Below are 18,358 nucleotides of genomic sequence, written 5' to 3' on the forward strand. Positions count from 1 at the left end.
TTTCCCTTTCTTTCTTTCTTTCTTTCTTTCTTTCTTTCTTTCTTTCTTTCTTTCTTTCTTTCTTTCTTTCTTTCTTTCTTTCTTTCTTTCTTTCTTTCTTTCTTTCTTTCTTTCTTTCTTTCTTTCTTTCTTTCTTTCTTTCTTATATAGGGATGTTAGGGGGAGGGGTTAAGAGGAGTGGGGTAGGGAATATATATATATTTTTTCTCTCATATATTTTCTTTTATTTCTGTAATATTTGAAAATTCAATAAAAAAGTTTAAAAAAATTAATATCATTCTATGATGCTATGAAACTATTTCAAAGAGAGGATATTTCCCTGTCCAATGTGTTATCTAACTGTTAACTATTTAAATAGCAAAATTGTAGTTTATAGGGACAAAAGAACAGAACATGTGGGAAAACCTCAACAAGTCAGGCAGCATCTATGGAATGAAAAAGAGAGTTAACAATTCACATTCAATTCTGAATGAAAGGTGTATACACCATGGATATTGCCTGCCCTGCTCTGTGTTTCTGTTTTCTTCAATGTAAGACTTCCAGCATCTGCACTTTCTCTTTGGTTTTTCATCTGCAGTTTTTGGGATCTTGTTTGGAAGTTGCTTGTTGAATTTCCTAGAACAGTGGTGATTACATTTCAGAAGTATTTAATTAGTTTGAAAGCAGTCTTGATGCCATGTAACATGCTACACAAATACAAGTGTATTTTTATTTTTCTACCTTAAAAGAATGAGCAATTTCTCATTTCAGAAAGCGCTGAGTGCCCTGTTTATCCTCTGGACCTGGTGTTTGCATTGGATTTGTCTTCAGATGTTTCTGAATATGAATTCAACCGAACGAAGAGAATAGTGAAAGAATTGGTGCAGGATCTTAAAATAACCCAAGGTGCTTGCCCAGAGGGAGCACGTGTGGCAGTTCTTACCTACAGCTCCACACCAAAAATGTTCATACGATTCTCAGAACACAGGAGTGTGGAGAAATTTCTGCAATCACTGCAGGATCTAGCTTATGAGCGGTCAGCTAGAAGGCAGGATATTGGATCAGCAATGAGGTTTGTTGCAAGAAATACTTTCAAGCATAGTCGTGGCATTCTTACCAGAAAAGTAGCAGTATTTATTACTAATGGACCATCTGAAGACAAGTCAGCAATCGTGACCGCAGCTCTCGAGTTCAGTGCCTTGAACATCACCCCAGTTGTCATTTCTTTTGCTGATGTCCCTGACATACAGCTTGCCTTCCAGGTAAATGATACTATCTACTATATTTTACAACCGACGCATTTATTTGTGGTCCCCATCACATTTTCCTGTTTAAGGTTCCTATACTTGCATTTGTAATACAAATTCCTCTTTCTGTCATTGACCCCATCTGCCAATGGGATCCCAATGTAAGGATGTAAATAAGACCATTAGAACTGTATCAGGCCATTTGGCCTGTCAGGTTTGTTCTGCTATTCCATCATGGCTGATTGATTATCCCTCTCAACCCCATTACCCCGCTTTCTCCCAGTAACCTTCGATGCCCTTGCTAATCAAGAACCTGTCAACCTCTGCTTTAAATATACCCAACGATTTGGCTCAGCCACCTGTGGCATTAAATTCCACAGATTCACCAACTTCTGGCTAAAGAAATTCCTCCTCATCTCTGTTATAAAGGGATGTCCTTCTATTTTGAGGCTGTGCCCCCTCATCCTAGACTCCCCACTATTGGAACTCACTATTGGAAACATTTTCTCCACATCACTTCTATCTAGGCCATTCAATATTAGATATGTTTCAATGTGATCTGCCCCGCCACCCCCATCCCCCATTCTTTAAACTCCAGTGAGTGCAGGACAAAAGCCCCTGAGCCTTCATTTTCAATTTTTAAAATTAATTTTCCAATAAAGAAAAAGATACAAATCAGAGGAGAAGTTTTAACAAATACATAATACAAGAAACGTAGTAGCAGCAAAAGAATATATACTGTCAAGGTCAATTGAATAAAATATTAAGCTGTTCTATATAGTATATAAACAAGAAAACACAATTCCTCTTGGCAAATCGTAATGAGAAAAAAAGATTGGAAATTTCATTAATAAGGAGAAAAAAAACCCTGCTAAACTAACCAAAAGCAAAAAATAAAAGAAAGATTGGTCCATTTGAGGATAAAATTAGAAAAAAAGAGGAAAGAAAACATCCTTCCAATCATCTCTGAACCTTCGCGGATAAGGGAGAACAAAAGAAAAGAAAAAAATTTTCCTTATTAACAATAAAAAGAGAGAGAAAAAGTTAAGTCATATGAAAATATTGAATAAAGGGTTGCCAGACTTGCACAAAGTTAAAGGATGTGTCAAATGTCTGGCTTCTAATTTTCTCCAAACTTAAACAGGACATAATGGAGGTGAGCCAGTTAAAAACAGTAGGTAGATAGGTAGATTAGAATCTTTCCAGTATAACAAGATAGCTCTCCTAGCCAGTAAAGTGGAAAAGGCTATCACATGTTGAGCAGAAGCAGGAACTCTTCCTGCTTCCTCTGGAATAATCCCAAAGATTGCCCTAAGTGAATTGGGTTGTAAATCCACACCTATCACTTTTGATAATATTCTAAACACATCCCTCCAAAAATTATTTAACTTTACACAGGACCAAAACATATGAGTTAGAGTAGTCACCTCAGTGTTGCATCTGTCACAGGTGGGGCTTATATTAGAAAAAATAAGCGCTAATTTATCTTTTGACATATGGGCCCTGTGTACTATCTTAAACTGAATTAGGGAGTGATGTGCGCAGATAGATGAATTATTAACTAGATAATAAATTTTACTCCATTAATCATCTGAAAGTGAATGTTGAAGTTCTGTTTCCCAAGTACGTTTAACCTTATCATTAGGCATCATACGTGCATTCATTAACTATTTATATATAGTAGCTGTTAATCGTTTTTGAAATGGTTAAGCTGAAAAATAGAATAAATCAAATTTGGTGAATAAGCCAATGGATAATTTGATAAAAAATCACGTAAAAAATTCCTAACTTGTAAATAGCTAAAACAATGTGCACATAATTATCCATTAACTGCGAAAAAGACATTAAACAATGCTCTGAAAACAAATATAATAAAGTTTTTATTCCCTTAGTTTTCCATATTAAAAAAACCTTATCCAGCGTTGATGGTTTAAAGAAAAAGTTAGAATAGATATTACTAGAGAGTACAAAGTTATTTAATTCAAAAAATCTATGAAACTGAAACCAAATTTTTAAAGTATGTTTAACAATAGGACTAAGACCTTGTCTTAACTATCTTAGAGAATGAAAAAGGAAGAGGATCTCCCAGTAAAGAAGCTAAAGAAAACCCCCTTACCAAATTCTCCTCCGGATGTAACCATGAAGGGCAATCCCGGTTATCTATACCATGAATCCAGAGGGTGATATAACAAGTATTACTTGCCCAATAATAAAATCTAAAATTTGGTATTACCAGTCCTCCAACCTTTTTTTGATTTTTTGCAATAAAAATTTATTCACTCTGGAATTTTTATTATTCCAAATATAAGACAAGATCATGGAATCTATTTTATCAAAAAATATTTTTGGAACAAAAGATGGAACTGCTTGAAATGTATATCAAAATTTCGGTAAAATAACCATTTTTATATAATTTATTCGACCAATTAATGACATTGACATAGGCGACCATTTAGAAAGCGCTTGTTGAGTATATTCAATTAGAGGGGAAAAATTATACTTATATAGGTCTTTAAAAGTTTTAGTAATTTTAATACCAAGGTAAGTAAAATAGATTTTAGCAATATTAAAAGGTATTTGATCATAATAATCAGAATAATTATTAATAAGAAATAGTTCACTTTTATGCAAGTTGTGTTTATGTCCAGAGAAAGTACTAAATTCTGTAAATATAGTTAACATAAAAGGAGTAGATTTCTAGCGTCTGAAATGTAAACTAATAAATCATCCGCATATAGCGAACCCCAGAGCCTTCAAACACTCCTCATATATTAACTAGTTCAATCTGGAGATCATTCTTGTGACCCTCCTCTGGACCCTCTCCAATGCCAGAAAATGCTTTTTTGATAAGGGGACTATGAACTGCTCACAGTGCTCCAAATTCAGACTGACCAATGCACTATAAAGCCTTAGCATTGAACATTTGCTTTTATATTCTAGTACTCAAAAAATGAATACTGACGTTGAATTTGCCTTCCTTACCAACAGCTCAGCCTGTAAGTCTTCCTTCAGAGAATTCTGCACAGGGACTCTCAAGTCCCTTCGCACTTCCAATTTCTGAATTTTCTCTCCATTTAGAAAATAATCTGTGCATTTCTTCCTTCTCAACAATTAAAGTACAAAGTAAATTTATTATCAATGTCACCATATACAACCTTGAGATTCATTTTCTTGCAGGCATGCTCAATATATCCAATAACCACAATTGAATCAATTAATTACTGCACCAATAGGACACTCAACCAGAGTGCAAAAGATGACAAAATGTGCAAATACAAAAGAAAGAAGAAGAAAATAACAATAAAAATATAAATAAACAAGTATATAAATAAATAGCATGAATATGAGATGCAGAATACTTGAAAATTAGTTCATAAGTTGTGGGAACATTTCCGTGATGGGGCAAGTGAAGTTGAGTGATGTTCAATTAATAAGAATGCCTCATATAGCACGTACTGGAGCAGCACAGCTGTTTTAGTCTGTTACTAGAAGTGCTCCTCTGTTCAGCCAAGGTGCCATGCAGAGTGTGAGAAACATGCCCCAATTAGGCAGCATTGTGTCCCAAATAAATGAAGGTAATCATGGCTATATTCTTGATTAGTTTTTGTTCTTTAAGAATCGTCTCAAATAAGTGGCTGCCCAAATAAATGATGCCCCATTTAACCAGAAACCATTGTATCAGATGATTGGATCAGATAGTGTGAGCTGAACTAAAACCAGAGATTTTGCAAAATAGTATATACAAACTTGAGAAGAAGAATTATGATGTTGATGAAATTTCATACTGTAATAAATATAAAGATCAAACATTGAAGGAATCTTGTGGAGGTGGAAAGAGAATTAATTACGATTCCTGTCAGGAGACTGACCAAATAAGTTGAGGTTGTCTGTATTCTTTGATCACCCTTTCAGTGAAAAAGTTTCTGCTCATGTTCCCCTTAAATTCTTCACCTTACACCCTTAACCCATGAACTCTGGTTATAGACTCATCCAACCTCAGTGGAAAAACCCTGCTTGCCTTCTAAACACTTCATAATTTTGTATACCTTCAAGTTGTAGAACTTATTGTTCTTTGAAATTTTAATGTCCTGTCTTTCCTCCTGAGAAAGGTTGATGATACAAGAACGTTTCGAGTAGCCTCATTGTCAGAACAGCAGCGACAAGTCCAGGAGCAGTTACGCACAATCCGATTATGCACCTTCTGTTTCGGTATGACTTCATTTGTATTTAGTTGTTAGTATAGTAAATCAAAATTTAACAACAAATACTTACAGAGGTTATGTTTCTCTGCATTGTTGGTATGAAACAATAGGAAGATGGTTTAAGTATAAAATTAAAAGTACTTGATCTGTGCAGATTCCCTATATCTAAGCATTCAGATTTCTTCTTTCTTCACAGATATGTGTCAACCAAGGGCCCAATGTCAACGCAATATGTCCCCACCTCCAATCTCAATCAGCATGGACATGGCTTTTGTTGTTGATGGTTCACACAATATGAAAACAATGGACTTTGAAAGAATTAAGTATTTCCTCACTTCAATGCTGGATATGTTTGTGATTTCAAGAAGACCAGACATCAGTGATAATTATGCCAGGGTGGCAATGGTACAACACTCACCAGCAGATTACGTCCCTGGTACTGGTCGAAAGCCAGTCAATCTGGAATTTGGGTTTTTGAAGTATAACAGCAAAAATATAATGAAGAAGTACATTAAAGAATCATTTAATAAGTTAGATGGACCCTCTAGGGTTGGCCATGCTATTGAATGGACCATGAATAATGTTTTTAGCAGCAACCCAGTTGCACGCCGTCATAAAGTGATCTTTGTAATACTTGCGGGAGGAACAAGTGCTCTTGGCATGGAAAAGCTAAGCATAGTGTCTAAGGAAGCAAGGTGCAAAGGTTTTGTGGTCTTTACAGTTTTCCTTGGGAAGGAAATTGGTGGAGTCAACCTGGATACAACTGTTAGTTTTCCTTTTAACCAACACTTTATTCACCTTGGTGGGCTGCTCGATTCTGAAATGAATTACGCCAAAGGTTTCACTCGGGCCTTCCTGAAAAGTCTCACACGTAAGTTACGCTTAATGTAAAATTAAATTTAAAAAGGTGACCCTGTATTTACATAGAGAAATTTCTGCTTCTATATTAGCCAGACCTTTGATAATGTATTTCTTTATAATTATTTTCAGTTTTCTGTATTTGCAGACTTCAAATTCTGCTTCCTTTTGTGCAATGAAAGGTACCAAGGGATAAAGGGCTAAGTAGCTCCATCATTATGCTGATTTCCGGCTGTAGCTTGCCCTGGTTAACTGCTCTGTCACATGAGGAATGTAGCAAACTGGATGCATGAAATCCAAGACTGAAAACAGAAAAAACTGAAAGTAGTCAGGAGGTCAGAGATTTGGGGTGAAGTTCCTTCATGAAGGAGAGGAAATAAATGTGTTAAACTGTTCAGAAGCGAAGGGGGAACAGATCAGAGGGAATATTTGTGATCGGGTGAAAATAAAATTGTCAAGGTAATAATTATTTCACAAATTGCACTGGACAACAAAGATTATGCTTCCTGAATACCTTTAGGGGTAGCTTATGGAGTTTGCACTGCTGATCATGAAAATCACCGTGAAATTTCTTATTGCATACTTTAAAAAAAATCACCTATACTTGCTATTTCAATTCATAATTTAAGTCAATTAAAATGATGCCCGCAATGTAAACTGAAAAGTTCTCTATCTTGTCCAGGCATACCTCGACATGCTTAGGCAAGGCAGATGCTGCATGGCAGGACAGGTGTTAAAAAGGCTAAAAATTTCCATGAAAGATTTTGATATTTGCAACAGATGTTTCCTAGACTAGGAAAGCATTTTGTTGGTCCACAAATCAAGCAGGTCATCAACAATAGGCAATTTGAAAAATTTCTAGTGGGACTGGAAAAAATCACATGGAAGGAAATCAAGGATGTTGTTGAAAATGCTCTGGGCAACTACAGAGTACCAAACAACGGGCAGACAGCTGGTTGAAAACATGCTTCAAGCATACAAAACCATGAAGAGCAACATGTCACTAAAGATTCCTTGTCTACATTCCTATTTAGCGTTATTTCCTGCAAATCTTAGTGCTGTCAGTGATGAGCATGGTGAAGGTTTGTCCAAGACATTGCAATCACGAACAAACAGTCTCAGGGCAACTGGAATCCATCACTGCCAGCTGATTATTTTTAGACACAAGTGAGGAGTCCTAGGCACTGAGTGCAAATCAAAATCATCAACAAAACATTTTTAGCTTAGTTGAACTATTGCAGAGCATCAGCACCATTATGCAATTAAACACATTATATTCAATAAAAGTTCATTTCCTGTTTTTTTCAAATTCCTATGTGATACAAGTAGTCTGAGATTATATTTGTGTCAACTTCAAGCAGTCTATCATAAACAAAAAAAATTCTGAGAAAGCAACAAAAGAACTTGTCCAGTGTCAGTTAGAAACAGGAAAAAGTTAAAAAAAAGAAACAGATTGTAACATCTCCAACCTTCTTAAGAGGTCATGGAGCTTGCTAACCCTTCCTCATGATAGACTGGCGTCCTATTGGGGGAGGATTCTCGTACACTCAGTCGTTTCACGCCATGAAAACCGGCATAAGCACCAGCCTGATGAGCCTATAAAGCTCAGGACAAACTTCAACTTTAACTTTGTTCACCCTCTGACTTCTGTGTGTTCTCAGATAACTGGTGAGAATCTCAGTATTTTCTCTTGGTTAACTAGCCTCCTTTGGGAAATTGCTCTGGACATTTCAATGACATTTCATTGCTCTCAATACTTGCCCGAAGTCTAGTCATGTAGTCAATGATATTGTACCACTTTTTCCACTTCCATAATGCCCTATTCTTATGACCATTAGGAGCGTGAAGACCCACTCTTAGTGATTCAGACACATCTTCATCCCCTCAGCCATCTGATTACTGTAGGGACCCTAAACACAGTTTCATTATTCCTTTTTTGCACTTTTTATTTGCTTTGTCATTTACAATCATATTTTACTTTGCACTGTACTGCACAAAACAGCAAATTTCTTGTCTTAATATAAGGTGATAATAAACCTGATTGTGAGCCTGACTCTGAATGTTTGAAGCAATGGCTGTAAGATCTGAACCAGTTCAGCAGAATGATTTAAGGAGATCAGAATGGATGTTAGAATCAGAATCAAAATCAGGTTTAATATCATCGGCATATGTTGTGAAATGTATTAACTTTGTGTCAGCAGTATAATGCAATATAGAAAAAAAACTTGTGAATTACAGTAAGTGTGTGTGTATATATAATAGTTAAATAAGTAGTGCAAAACTTGTCATGGGTTCAATATACATTAAGAATTCAGATGGCAGAGGGAAAGAAATCTTTCCTGAATCATTTAGCAATTAATACTAAACAAGTCAGTTCCAGCCTTTATGTAGAAAATACTGCAGGAGCACATTCTTAAACTGTTCTGTTTAAATTATAAGTTTAAGACATGTGGCCTGAGAGACCTTTTTATCAACACTTCCTGATATCTTTAATCACCTTAAAATATCCCAGTTAGACCACCTATTAATCCGATGTCAATTAATTCATGTATCCATTGGTACAGATTACATCATCAGTATTAAGTGTGTCTGTAATTTGCTAAATTGGGCAATAAAATGCATTGCCTCTACTGTGTTACAGGTTCAAGTAATTCTCAAAGATCTTTGGACTGCAAATGCTTCAGTGCAGGAAATTGAACAGGACTTTATACATTCAGCTTTTATATTTACCTGCTTGTCCTCAATATTTTCACCTGTTCATAAATCATTCCCAAATCTTTGGCCTTTTCCAATGTTTATAACAACTTCCATCATTTATTCTTTTGCTGTCACTCCTGCAGATCTGAATCTATTTCTGTAAACTTCACCTGCACATGATGTCGCAAAAGGAAATACAGCAAATCTGGGATTGGGGCTAAGTCTGATGTTTTCATAAAAAAACCTTTAGAACAAAGTCAATTAATCCTAATATATATGTAATCATCACTGATGGTTTTAATTTTGATGTATTCAAAAACAAAGATTAGGGATTTGGATATGCTTACTTTTTTTAAACTTTCTTTTTAAATCTTTTTATTAATTTTAAACAAACATAAATGGAACATGAATACAAAGTATTTGAGAGTACATAATTCATAGTTTAAATAGACATTCATATAATAATAAAATTATAACCTCCCAAATTCATAACATTAATAAACACAAAGATAAAAAGAGAAGAAAAAAAAGACCCCAGAGAAAAAAAAGTAACAAAAAAACACTAACCAACATGGGCCATTGAATAATGTTAAGTAAATATACAGTAGTGCCAATAACTCCGAACCTCCATCCAAATAATTAAGGATAATATAAGTAAGGTTTAGGAAAAGACAATTCAACTCATATGAAAATGTTGAATAAATGGTCTCCAAGTTTCATCAAATTTAACTGAAGGATCTTGATACTTTTGATACATTTTTTAAACTAATTTTACTAAAATTTGCTTTTTACAGTTGAAATCAATGATTACCCTTCTCCACAATTAAAGGAGGAATGCGATGCTTTACCTGAAAGTACAAGGTATGTTTTAAAAGGCATTGGATTTTAAATTTATACTTAAGTCTTCAGTATAAACACATGACCTCTTTATTAGATGCACTTATAGACCATTTTGTTAATGCAAGCACACAATCAGCAAATCATGTGGCAGCAACTCAATACATAAATGCATGCCGACATGGTCAAAAGTTTCAGCTGTTGTTCAGGCCAAATATGGAAAAGAAGTGCGATCTAAATGAATTTGACCATGAAGTGATTGTTGATGCAAGACGGGGTATCTCAGAATGTTTTTTATTTAGAGATACTGTGTGAAATAGGCTCTTCCAGCCACAGCCTCTTGCCTAATCACAGTATAATTTACAATGACAAATTGACCCACTAACAGTCTTCAAACTGTTGGAGGAAGCCAGACCTCCTGGAGGAATCACACATTCCACAGGGCAGATGGTCAAACTCCTTACAAGTGGCACTGGGATTGAACTTCCAATTCCGACACCCAGAGCCGGATTGTTAGCATCCTGCTAACTGCTAAGTTATCAAGGCATCTGAATTTCAGATCTTCTGGGGTTCTCGCACACAACAATCTCTAGAGTTCACAGAGAATCGTGCCAAACAAAAGAAAGTCATCCAGTGAGCGGCATTTCTGTGGGCAAAGATGCCTTGTTAATGAGAGAGATCAGAGGGGAACGGCTGGATTGTTTCAAACTGACAGGAAGGGAATAGTAACTCAAACAGCCATGCATTAGAACAGTGGTGTGCATTGAACATCTCTGAACACATGTCAAATGGGATCTTGAAGTGATGGACAACAGCACCAGAAGGTTATACTGGGTTCCACTCCTGTACGTAAAAATATGGCCATTCAAGTTATTTTTAGACTCTCATGCCAGTTGTGTAATTATTGCTTGTTTTGCAGAGAATATGATTACATACTTGTGGAAAATGATTACCTAATTCACGATCAGAGCAGCACAGGTGAGAAACAAGACGATTTATATAATTTTACAATGCAATGTCTGCAGGCTCTTTTTCCCCTAAGTTATTTAAAACTGTAATATATGCACAGTTAATGTACACATAGTATTGGAAGCAAAGCATTTGAGCAGCCACTGTTATAATTACAGCAAAGTAATTTGCTGTCTGCTCATGGATTATTTCCATGTTGTTGAAATTTATCAGTGGTATAGTTAGCCAAAGGCATTAGGACCACTGGAATTTCATGCCCCCAGGACAGCTGTAAACTTTGTACTGGCCAAGGCATCTGGGAAACTCCAACACAATCAATCTTAGCATATCTTATGAGATCTTCTATTGCATCAGAGCCTTTCTTCCAGAAATTACCCTGTGCATGAGCTGATCAAATTCAGAATTGAATTGTAACAATTCATTGAAATCTGCATCAGAAGTTCAAGAATCACATCCGAGACTTTTGGATATCATTTCTGACCACAATGCAGTTATCATCAGATAGTCCACAGGGCAACATAAATGAGAATGTTATTCAAAATTCCACCCTGCTCTCTATAGATAGACATAGAATATGCTGTGTTCATAAAACCAAAAGGTAAAGGAGCAGAATTAGACCATTTGTCTTATTGAGTTTGGTCTGTCTTTCAATCATTATTTTTTTAATCCCCTTCTCCTGCCTTCTCACTGTTTTCCTTAACCCTCAAGGACCTTATTTTAATTAAGGGCTGAGAAGATGTTTGTTCAGACTGATCAAATCATTTAGTCTCATTTCTGTGTGAAGGGAGATTGGTTGACAATTTACCTCCTGTGCTCCCATGTTACAAGTGTCTTCCTTTCTGAAAAGTCATAACTGGCTGTAAATATGCTTTAATATGTTCTGCAGTCTCTAAAGTTGCATTACAAGTATGTTTTTTAAAAATTAAACATTTTTGTTCAATTTGATGTATTTTAACCAATGCTGCAGTGGCAACTTTGAGACCCGTTGCTATATAAGAACAGTGTACCGGATTTTATGGTAAAAATATCAAAGTTATCAGTTTTTCGTAATCAAGTCAGAGAGCAACTCCAATTACATGTACAGTTAAACACAGAATCAGAAATTTGTTTTCAAACTTTTCCTAGTTGTTTTGTGGTTGATTCACTATCCATGTCCATTACCAAAGTACTTGTCAATGGAATGCATTGAACATTCAGAAAATAAACCAGTGCTACTATACAACTGAACTTCTAATGACACGATAGCTTAATTACTTCCAAGAATCTTTTCTAGCACTGAAAACGTGTTTTTTTTTGCAATTTAGTTGAAGTTGAGGAAGAATTTGAAATATCTGCAGAGGGACCAGAAGCAAACACACTTCATGGTAAATGCAATGGAATAATTGCATGCACTTCTTTTCCAAAGCTCTTTAAAACATTTACTCCAACATATTTCAAATATGTTATCCAATTTTTGCCTTTATCTCTTAATCTCAGTCTTGTTTCTCTTTCCATATTTTAGTTTTGGTATGTGATTTAGCATGAAATAAGAATTCTAGTCAATTCTGTTTTGATGTTATAGCACACATTAAAAGGTATTCGACTACATTCACACATGTGCTAAATCATCTGCAGAGAATGCTAAACTGGTGTGATGCATGTTCTTGTGACAAATTTCATGGTCCTTGGGTGGGGGTGGATGTAATGATCCCTGCAATATTTTGGTCCATTAGAAAATCTAGTCATTCATTCTGGGAAAAACAATCCTGTTATGTTATTGCTTCATTTTATTGCAGATGAGTGATCCCTCGACAATGATATGTGAAGATGCTAGGACTATGACTTAAAGGACTATGACTTTGACAATGGTCTGCAAGTTTGGCAACAATTCTGGTATGGCGGATGTGAAGGAAATAAACATCAATTCAATACCCTTGTAAAGAAATCTGCCTCAAATTACACTAGAAAATGTTGTAGAATTATGTGCAGTGAAATTATCAACAATATAGAAAATCTGCAGATGCTGGAAATCCAAGCAACACACACAAAATGTTGGAGGAATTCAGCAGGCCAGGCAGCATATATGGAAAAGAGTGCAGTTGACATTTGAGACTGAGACCCTTCATCAGGACTGAGCGGTCTCGACTGTTTACTGCTTTCCATAGATGATGCCTTGCTTGCTGAATTCTTCCAGCATTGTGTGTGATGTGCAATGATACAATTGTTTCAGAATCTGTATACTTGAGGGCTCAGTATTCTTATCCTATGAATTAGTCAGAAAATATCAACTTTGACTTGGGCCATGGTTGTATGTGAACCTGGACTGTGGTGGAAGAGAGCAATGTCAGCTACAGACTAAAATGATCATCCTTTTTGCTGGAATTTTCTGCTTGAGCAAGTAAATAAGAGTAAATGGCTGTGATGCCCATTGTAATTGAATAGCTCTCAGCCATTCAGTGTTGAGACTCATTCATTTGCAATAACTCTTGTAGTACAAGGAGTGCAAGGCTTCAAGAGGAACAGAATTCATTATACAGGGAAATTGACATAGAAGAGATAAACAAGCATTAAGTATAAAGATGTGAATTGTATTATTTTATCTGCACAAATTAGAAGTTAGCTTTTTAAAAAAATAACATGCACCTGTTTCCAAAGTGCGAGACCAATATCACTGCAGAGTAAATGTTGAAACTTGTAAATATATACTGCTCATAACTTGAATCTACCTTAGACCTTAACGAGTCCTTAGTGTGCTAGATTCTGTGTCAGGGCATGGAAAAGCTCCGTTAGTACCCAGGATAACTTCATTTCATTAACACGGCTTTGTCGTATCATGTAGCGAACTCCTTTATGCGCAGCAAATGTTTATACTCAGAATTTGTTCATGCATGTGTTCCATCTACAAAAATACTGCTTCTTGATTTGAAATAAAACAAAGTAACCTAAAGCTACAGTTCCATTTCTATTTCATCATTTCCTGCACACTCATGAACATGATTAGGAAGAAAATGTGCATGTGAATAAAATCATTCTGCCAGCAATGGTAGCCCAATCAAGCAATAGAAATACACATCTTTTAGGCAGTTCACAATATTCTGAGGTTATGAAGTGAAAATAGGATTTATTTGTAAGTTTTAATTAAGAAGAAAAGATGAAAAAATTGTCACATGTACATTGAAACAGACAGTGAAATACATTGTTCACATCAAATCAAATGAGCAAAAATTGTTCTGGGTAGCTTCTGATGTCAGCATGGCATGCCCACAAATCTCCAACCCTATCTGTATGTCTTTGGAATATGTGAGGAAACCGATGCACCCAGGAGAAACCCATGTAAACTTGCAGAGAACATAAAAACTCCTAACAACCAATGGTAAGTATTGAACCCTGATCTTGTAGCTCCACCTTTGTGCTAACTGCTATGTGACCTGAGAAATGAATTATAGAGACATAAAGAAGAACAGATTCCTGGCTGTTGACAGTATTACATGATAATTTCTTTGGTCATGAATTAAGGGCCAGTAATATCCATGAAGAGTGAGGGTTGGAGAACCGAGGAAGGAGAATGTGGGAGGAGTGTGATGGTTGAGGGATAGGGTTCCTTGCAGGGAAGACTGAGGAAGGGACTGTTGCTTCCATTTTGATGCACAAAATGTCCATAGAGATAAAATAGTCTCTATCCCAGGTCCTTGGGTGACAAGTAAGATTGAACAGCTGAAACTTTTTCAGCCACAGGCCTTACTTCAGAATCAAGATCGAATCAGTTTCAAGTTCAATTACGCATTTCCACTTAGCTAACCAGTGATGAGGGTGGGGGTGGGAAAGGCAGGAGCTACTTTGAAACATTGATAAGCCAGGTACAATGACACTATTATGACTAAGAACAGAAAAAAATTGTGCATTCTGGTTTATATTTGACATTTTAATCTCATTCCTTTCAGAGGGAATTTGATTGGCAATTTACTAACTGCAGTGCCAATTATTGGGTCTATTTTCCTGTCCACACCCTTGTGAAAGAACTTTGCTTGCAGTGTAATTGAAGTAAATATCATTCATTGCAGGCAGGCCAAGTGTAATGTTGCTATATCTATTTTTTTAAACCACAGAAATTGCCAATGTATTTTAATTTCCCACCTATCCTATTGTTTACAATTCTCCATTCTGTGAAAATAATATCCTTGTGATCTCTCACAACTAATCCCTGACTAATCTAGTTATTGCTGTGATTTGCTTGCTTCTGTATTCATAAGATTTAGAATGTAGAACAGATCAAGCCCTTCAACCCATGGTGTTATGCCAAACTAATTGACCATGTCCCTGTCTTCTCTGCATGTTCTTGAGCCTATCTAAAAGTTTCTAAAAACATTAAAGTTTCTTTAATGCTTTCAACTGCTGTACCTGTAGTGCCACCCCTGACCCCGGCTGTTGACACAAACCTTGCTTTGTACATGTCCTTTGTTCTTTTCTTCTCATTAAATACATGCCCTCTAGTAATGGGCATTTTAATCTTGGGAAAAGTATACTATCTTTGCCTTGTATAATTTTATAGACTTCTTTCAAATCTCCCTTCAGCCTTTGTCATCCAAGAGAAAACAGTCCCAGATTGTCTAACCTCACCTCATAATACATTTACACGAAACCAGGCAGCATCCTGGTAAACCTCCTCTGTGCTTTGTGGCAGGGTTGAAATCTGTTTGATTTAGTTATAAATAATTGTTCAAATAATCTTTAAAAACATTTAAATAATTTATTTCATGTGAATATCATTTCACGTTGAGAGAAGAAATAGGATATTACTTGAAAACATGCAAATATGTTCAGTTGAAACTTCTGAGAATCAGTAGGCAAGGTATTCTTTTATGGTATTGAGCACTGAATCTGCCATCAACTTGTAAGGGCCTTCATTCAATCTTCAGCATGCGATTGATTGCTCATGTCTGCCAGAATTGCTGGGGTGGGGTGGGGTGGGCAATACAGTACACGCCATACTCGTTCCATAAAATGACTGATGCATGAACATAACGTATTTATAACACCTTCAGCAAAGCCTTCTAATCTTCCTGTAAGAGTTGAGAATCAGGTTTAGTATCACTGGCATATGTCATGAAATTTGTTGTTTTATGGGAGTAGTGCATTATGGGATATAATAATACAAGCTATAAATTACAATAAGGATATAAAAAAAAGAAAATTAAATTACTTAAGTACTGCAAAAAGGGAGGAAAAATTACTGGGGTAGTGTTTATGGGTTCACTGTCCATTCAGAAATCTGATGGGGGGGGGATGTGGGGGGGAAGAAGCTGTTCCTGAAATGTGTGTGTCTTCAGCTTCTATATCTCCTCCTTGATGATAGCAATGGAAGAGGGCATGCTGTGGGTAACTGGGGTCCTTAATGATGGATGCTAACTTATTGAAGCATTGCATTTTGAAAGTATCCAGAATGCTAAGGAGGCTAGTGTCCATGATAGAGCTGGCTGAGTTTACAACTTTCTGCAACTTTTTCCGATCCCATGCAGAGGTGTCTCCATATCAGGTGGTGATGCAACAAGTTGGAATGCTCTCCACATCAGTAAACTTCACAAGTGTCTTTGGTGACATACCAATTCACCTCAAACTCCTAATAAAATATAACCACTGTCTTTGTAATTGCATCACTATGTCGGGCCCAGGATACATCCTAAAAGATGTTGAAACCCAAGAATTGAAACTGCTCACTCTTTCCACTTCTGATCCCTGATGAAGAATGGTGTACATTCCCTTGGCATTTCCTTCCTGAAGTCCACAATCAATTCCTTGGTCTTACTAATGTTGAGTGAAAGATTGTTACTGTGACACCACTCAACTAGCTGATCTCTCTTGTTCCTGTATGCCTCCTCATCACCATCTGAAATTCTGCCAACAAGAGTTGGGTGTAGACAGATTAGAACAGTGGGCTAAGCATGCATCCGTGAGGTGTGCTAGTGTTGATTGACGGAAAGGAGGTGTCACGGTCCGGACTGTTGACCCCTCATTTCAGTTAGTTTCCTTTTCCCCATGTTCCACTGGGATCCTAGATTAGGGCACCTGATCCTTATATGAACCAGCAGAATAAAAACTCCGGCTTTCATCTACTCGCTGCTGGTTCGTCACCTCAGCAGTGCGGCTATGCTCGTTCCGGGCCGCCGAGAATGAGTCCAGTTGAGTCGCATCGGTCACGAGCCAGTGGTCCGCAGTTCCTGGGTCGAGTCGAGAGCCAGTGGTCCGCAGTTCCTGGGTCGAGTCGAGAGCCAGTGGTCCGGAGTTCCTGGGTCGAGTCGAGAGCCTGTGGTCCGGAGTTCCTGGGTCGAGTCGAGAGTCTGTCGTCCGCTGTTCCTGGGTCGAGTCAAGAACCTGTCGTCCGCTGTTCCTGGGTCGAGTCGAGAGTCTGTCGTCCGCTGTTCCTGGGTCGAGTCGAGAGCCTGTGGTCCGGAGTTCCTGGGTCGAGTCGAGAGTCTGTCGTCCGCTGTTCCTGGGTCGAGTCAAGAACCTGTCGTCCGCTGTTCCTGGGTCGAGTCGAGAGTCTGTCGTCCGCTGTTCCTGGGTCGAGTCGAGAGCCTGTGGTCCGGAGTTCCTGGGTCGAGTCGAGAGCCTGTCGTCCGCTGTTCCTGGGTCAAGTCGAGTGTCTGTCGTCCGCTGTTCCTGGGTCGAGTCAAGAACCTGTCGTCCGCTGTTCCTGGGTCGAGTCAAGTGTCTGTCGTCCGCTGTTCCTGGGTCAAGTCGAGTGTCTGTCGTCCGCTGTTCCTGGGTCGAGTCGAGTGTCTGTCGTCCGCTGTTCCTGGGTCGAGTGAAGAGCCTGTGGTCCGGAGTTCCTGGGTCGAGTCGAGAGTCTGTCGTCCGCTGTTCCTGGGTCGAGTCGAGTGTCTGTCGTCCACTGTTCCTGGGTCGAGTGAAGAGCCTGTGGTCCGGAGTTCCTGGGTCGAGTCGAGAGCCTGTCGTCCGCTGTTCCTGGGTCAAGTCGAGAGTCTGTCGTCCGCTGTTCCTGGGTCGAGTCGAGTGTCTGTCGTCCGCTGTTCCTGGGTCGAGTCGAGAGCCTGTCGTCCGCTGTTCCTGGGTCGAGTCGAGTGTCTGTCGTCCGCTGTTCCTGGGTCGAGTCGAGAGCCTGTCGTCCGCTGTTCCTGGGTCGAGTCGAGTGTCTGTCGTCCGCTGTTCCTGGGTCGAGTCGAGAGCCTGTCGTCCGCTGTTCCTGGGTTGAGTCAAGAACCTGTCGTCCGCTGTTCCTGGGTCGAGTCGAGTGTCTGTCGTCCGCTGTTCCTGGGTCAAGTCGAGTGTCTGTCGTCCGCTGTTCCTGGGTCGAGTCGAGTGTCTGTCGTCCGCTGTTCCTGGGTCGAGTCGAGTGTCTGTCCTCCGCTGTTCCTGGGTCGAGTCGAGTGTCTGTCGTCCACTGTTCCTGGGTCGAGTGAAGAGCCTGTGGTCCGGAGTTCCTGGGTCGAGTCGAGAGTCTGTCGTCGGCTGTTCCTGGGTCGAGTCGAGTGTCTGTCGTCCACTGTTCCTGGGTCGAGTGAAGAGCCTGTGGTCCGGAGTTCCTGGGTCGAGTCGAGAGTCTGTCGTCCGCTGTTCCTGGGTTGAGTCGAG

The 18,358-nt window shown here is 38.3% G+C and overlaps 1 protein-coding gene across 1 annotated transcript; it reads left to right on the forward strand.

Moving 5' to 3' along the window:
- Positions 1-941: 941 nt before the first annotated feature.
- LOC132378206 (collagen alpha-6(VI) chain-like) lies at positions 942-13,669 on the forward strand. Its single transcript, XM_059944916.1, has 5 exons — positions 942-1,241; positions 5,336-5,435; positions 5,625-6,299; positions 9,778-9,844; positions 12,565-13,669. Exons 1-5 carry the CDS (start codon positions 942-944, stop codon positions 12,566-12,568), a joined length of 1,146 nt encoding a protein of 381 aa, XP_059800899.1. The 3' UTR covers positions 12,569-13,669.
- The last annotated feature ends 4,689 nt before the right edge of the window (positions 13,670-18,358 follow it).

Source organism: Hypanus sabinus, chromosome 20 (genome assembly GCF_030144855.1).
Source record: "Hypanus sabinus isolate sHypSab1 chromosome 20, sHypSab1.hap1, whole genome shotgun sequence".
Lineage (NCBI taxonomy): Eukaryota > Metazoa > Chordata > Chondrichthyes > Myliobatiformes > Dasyatidae > Hypanus > Hypanus sabinus.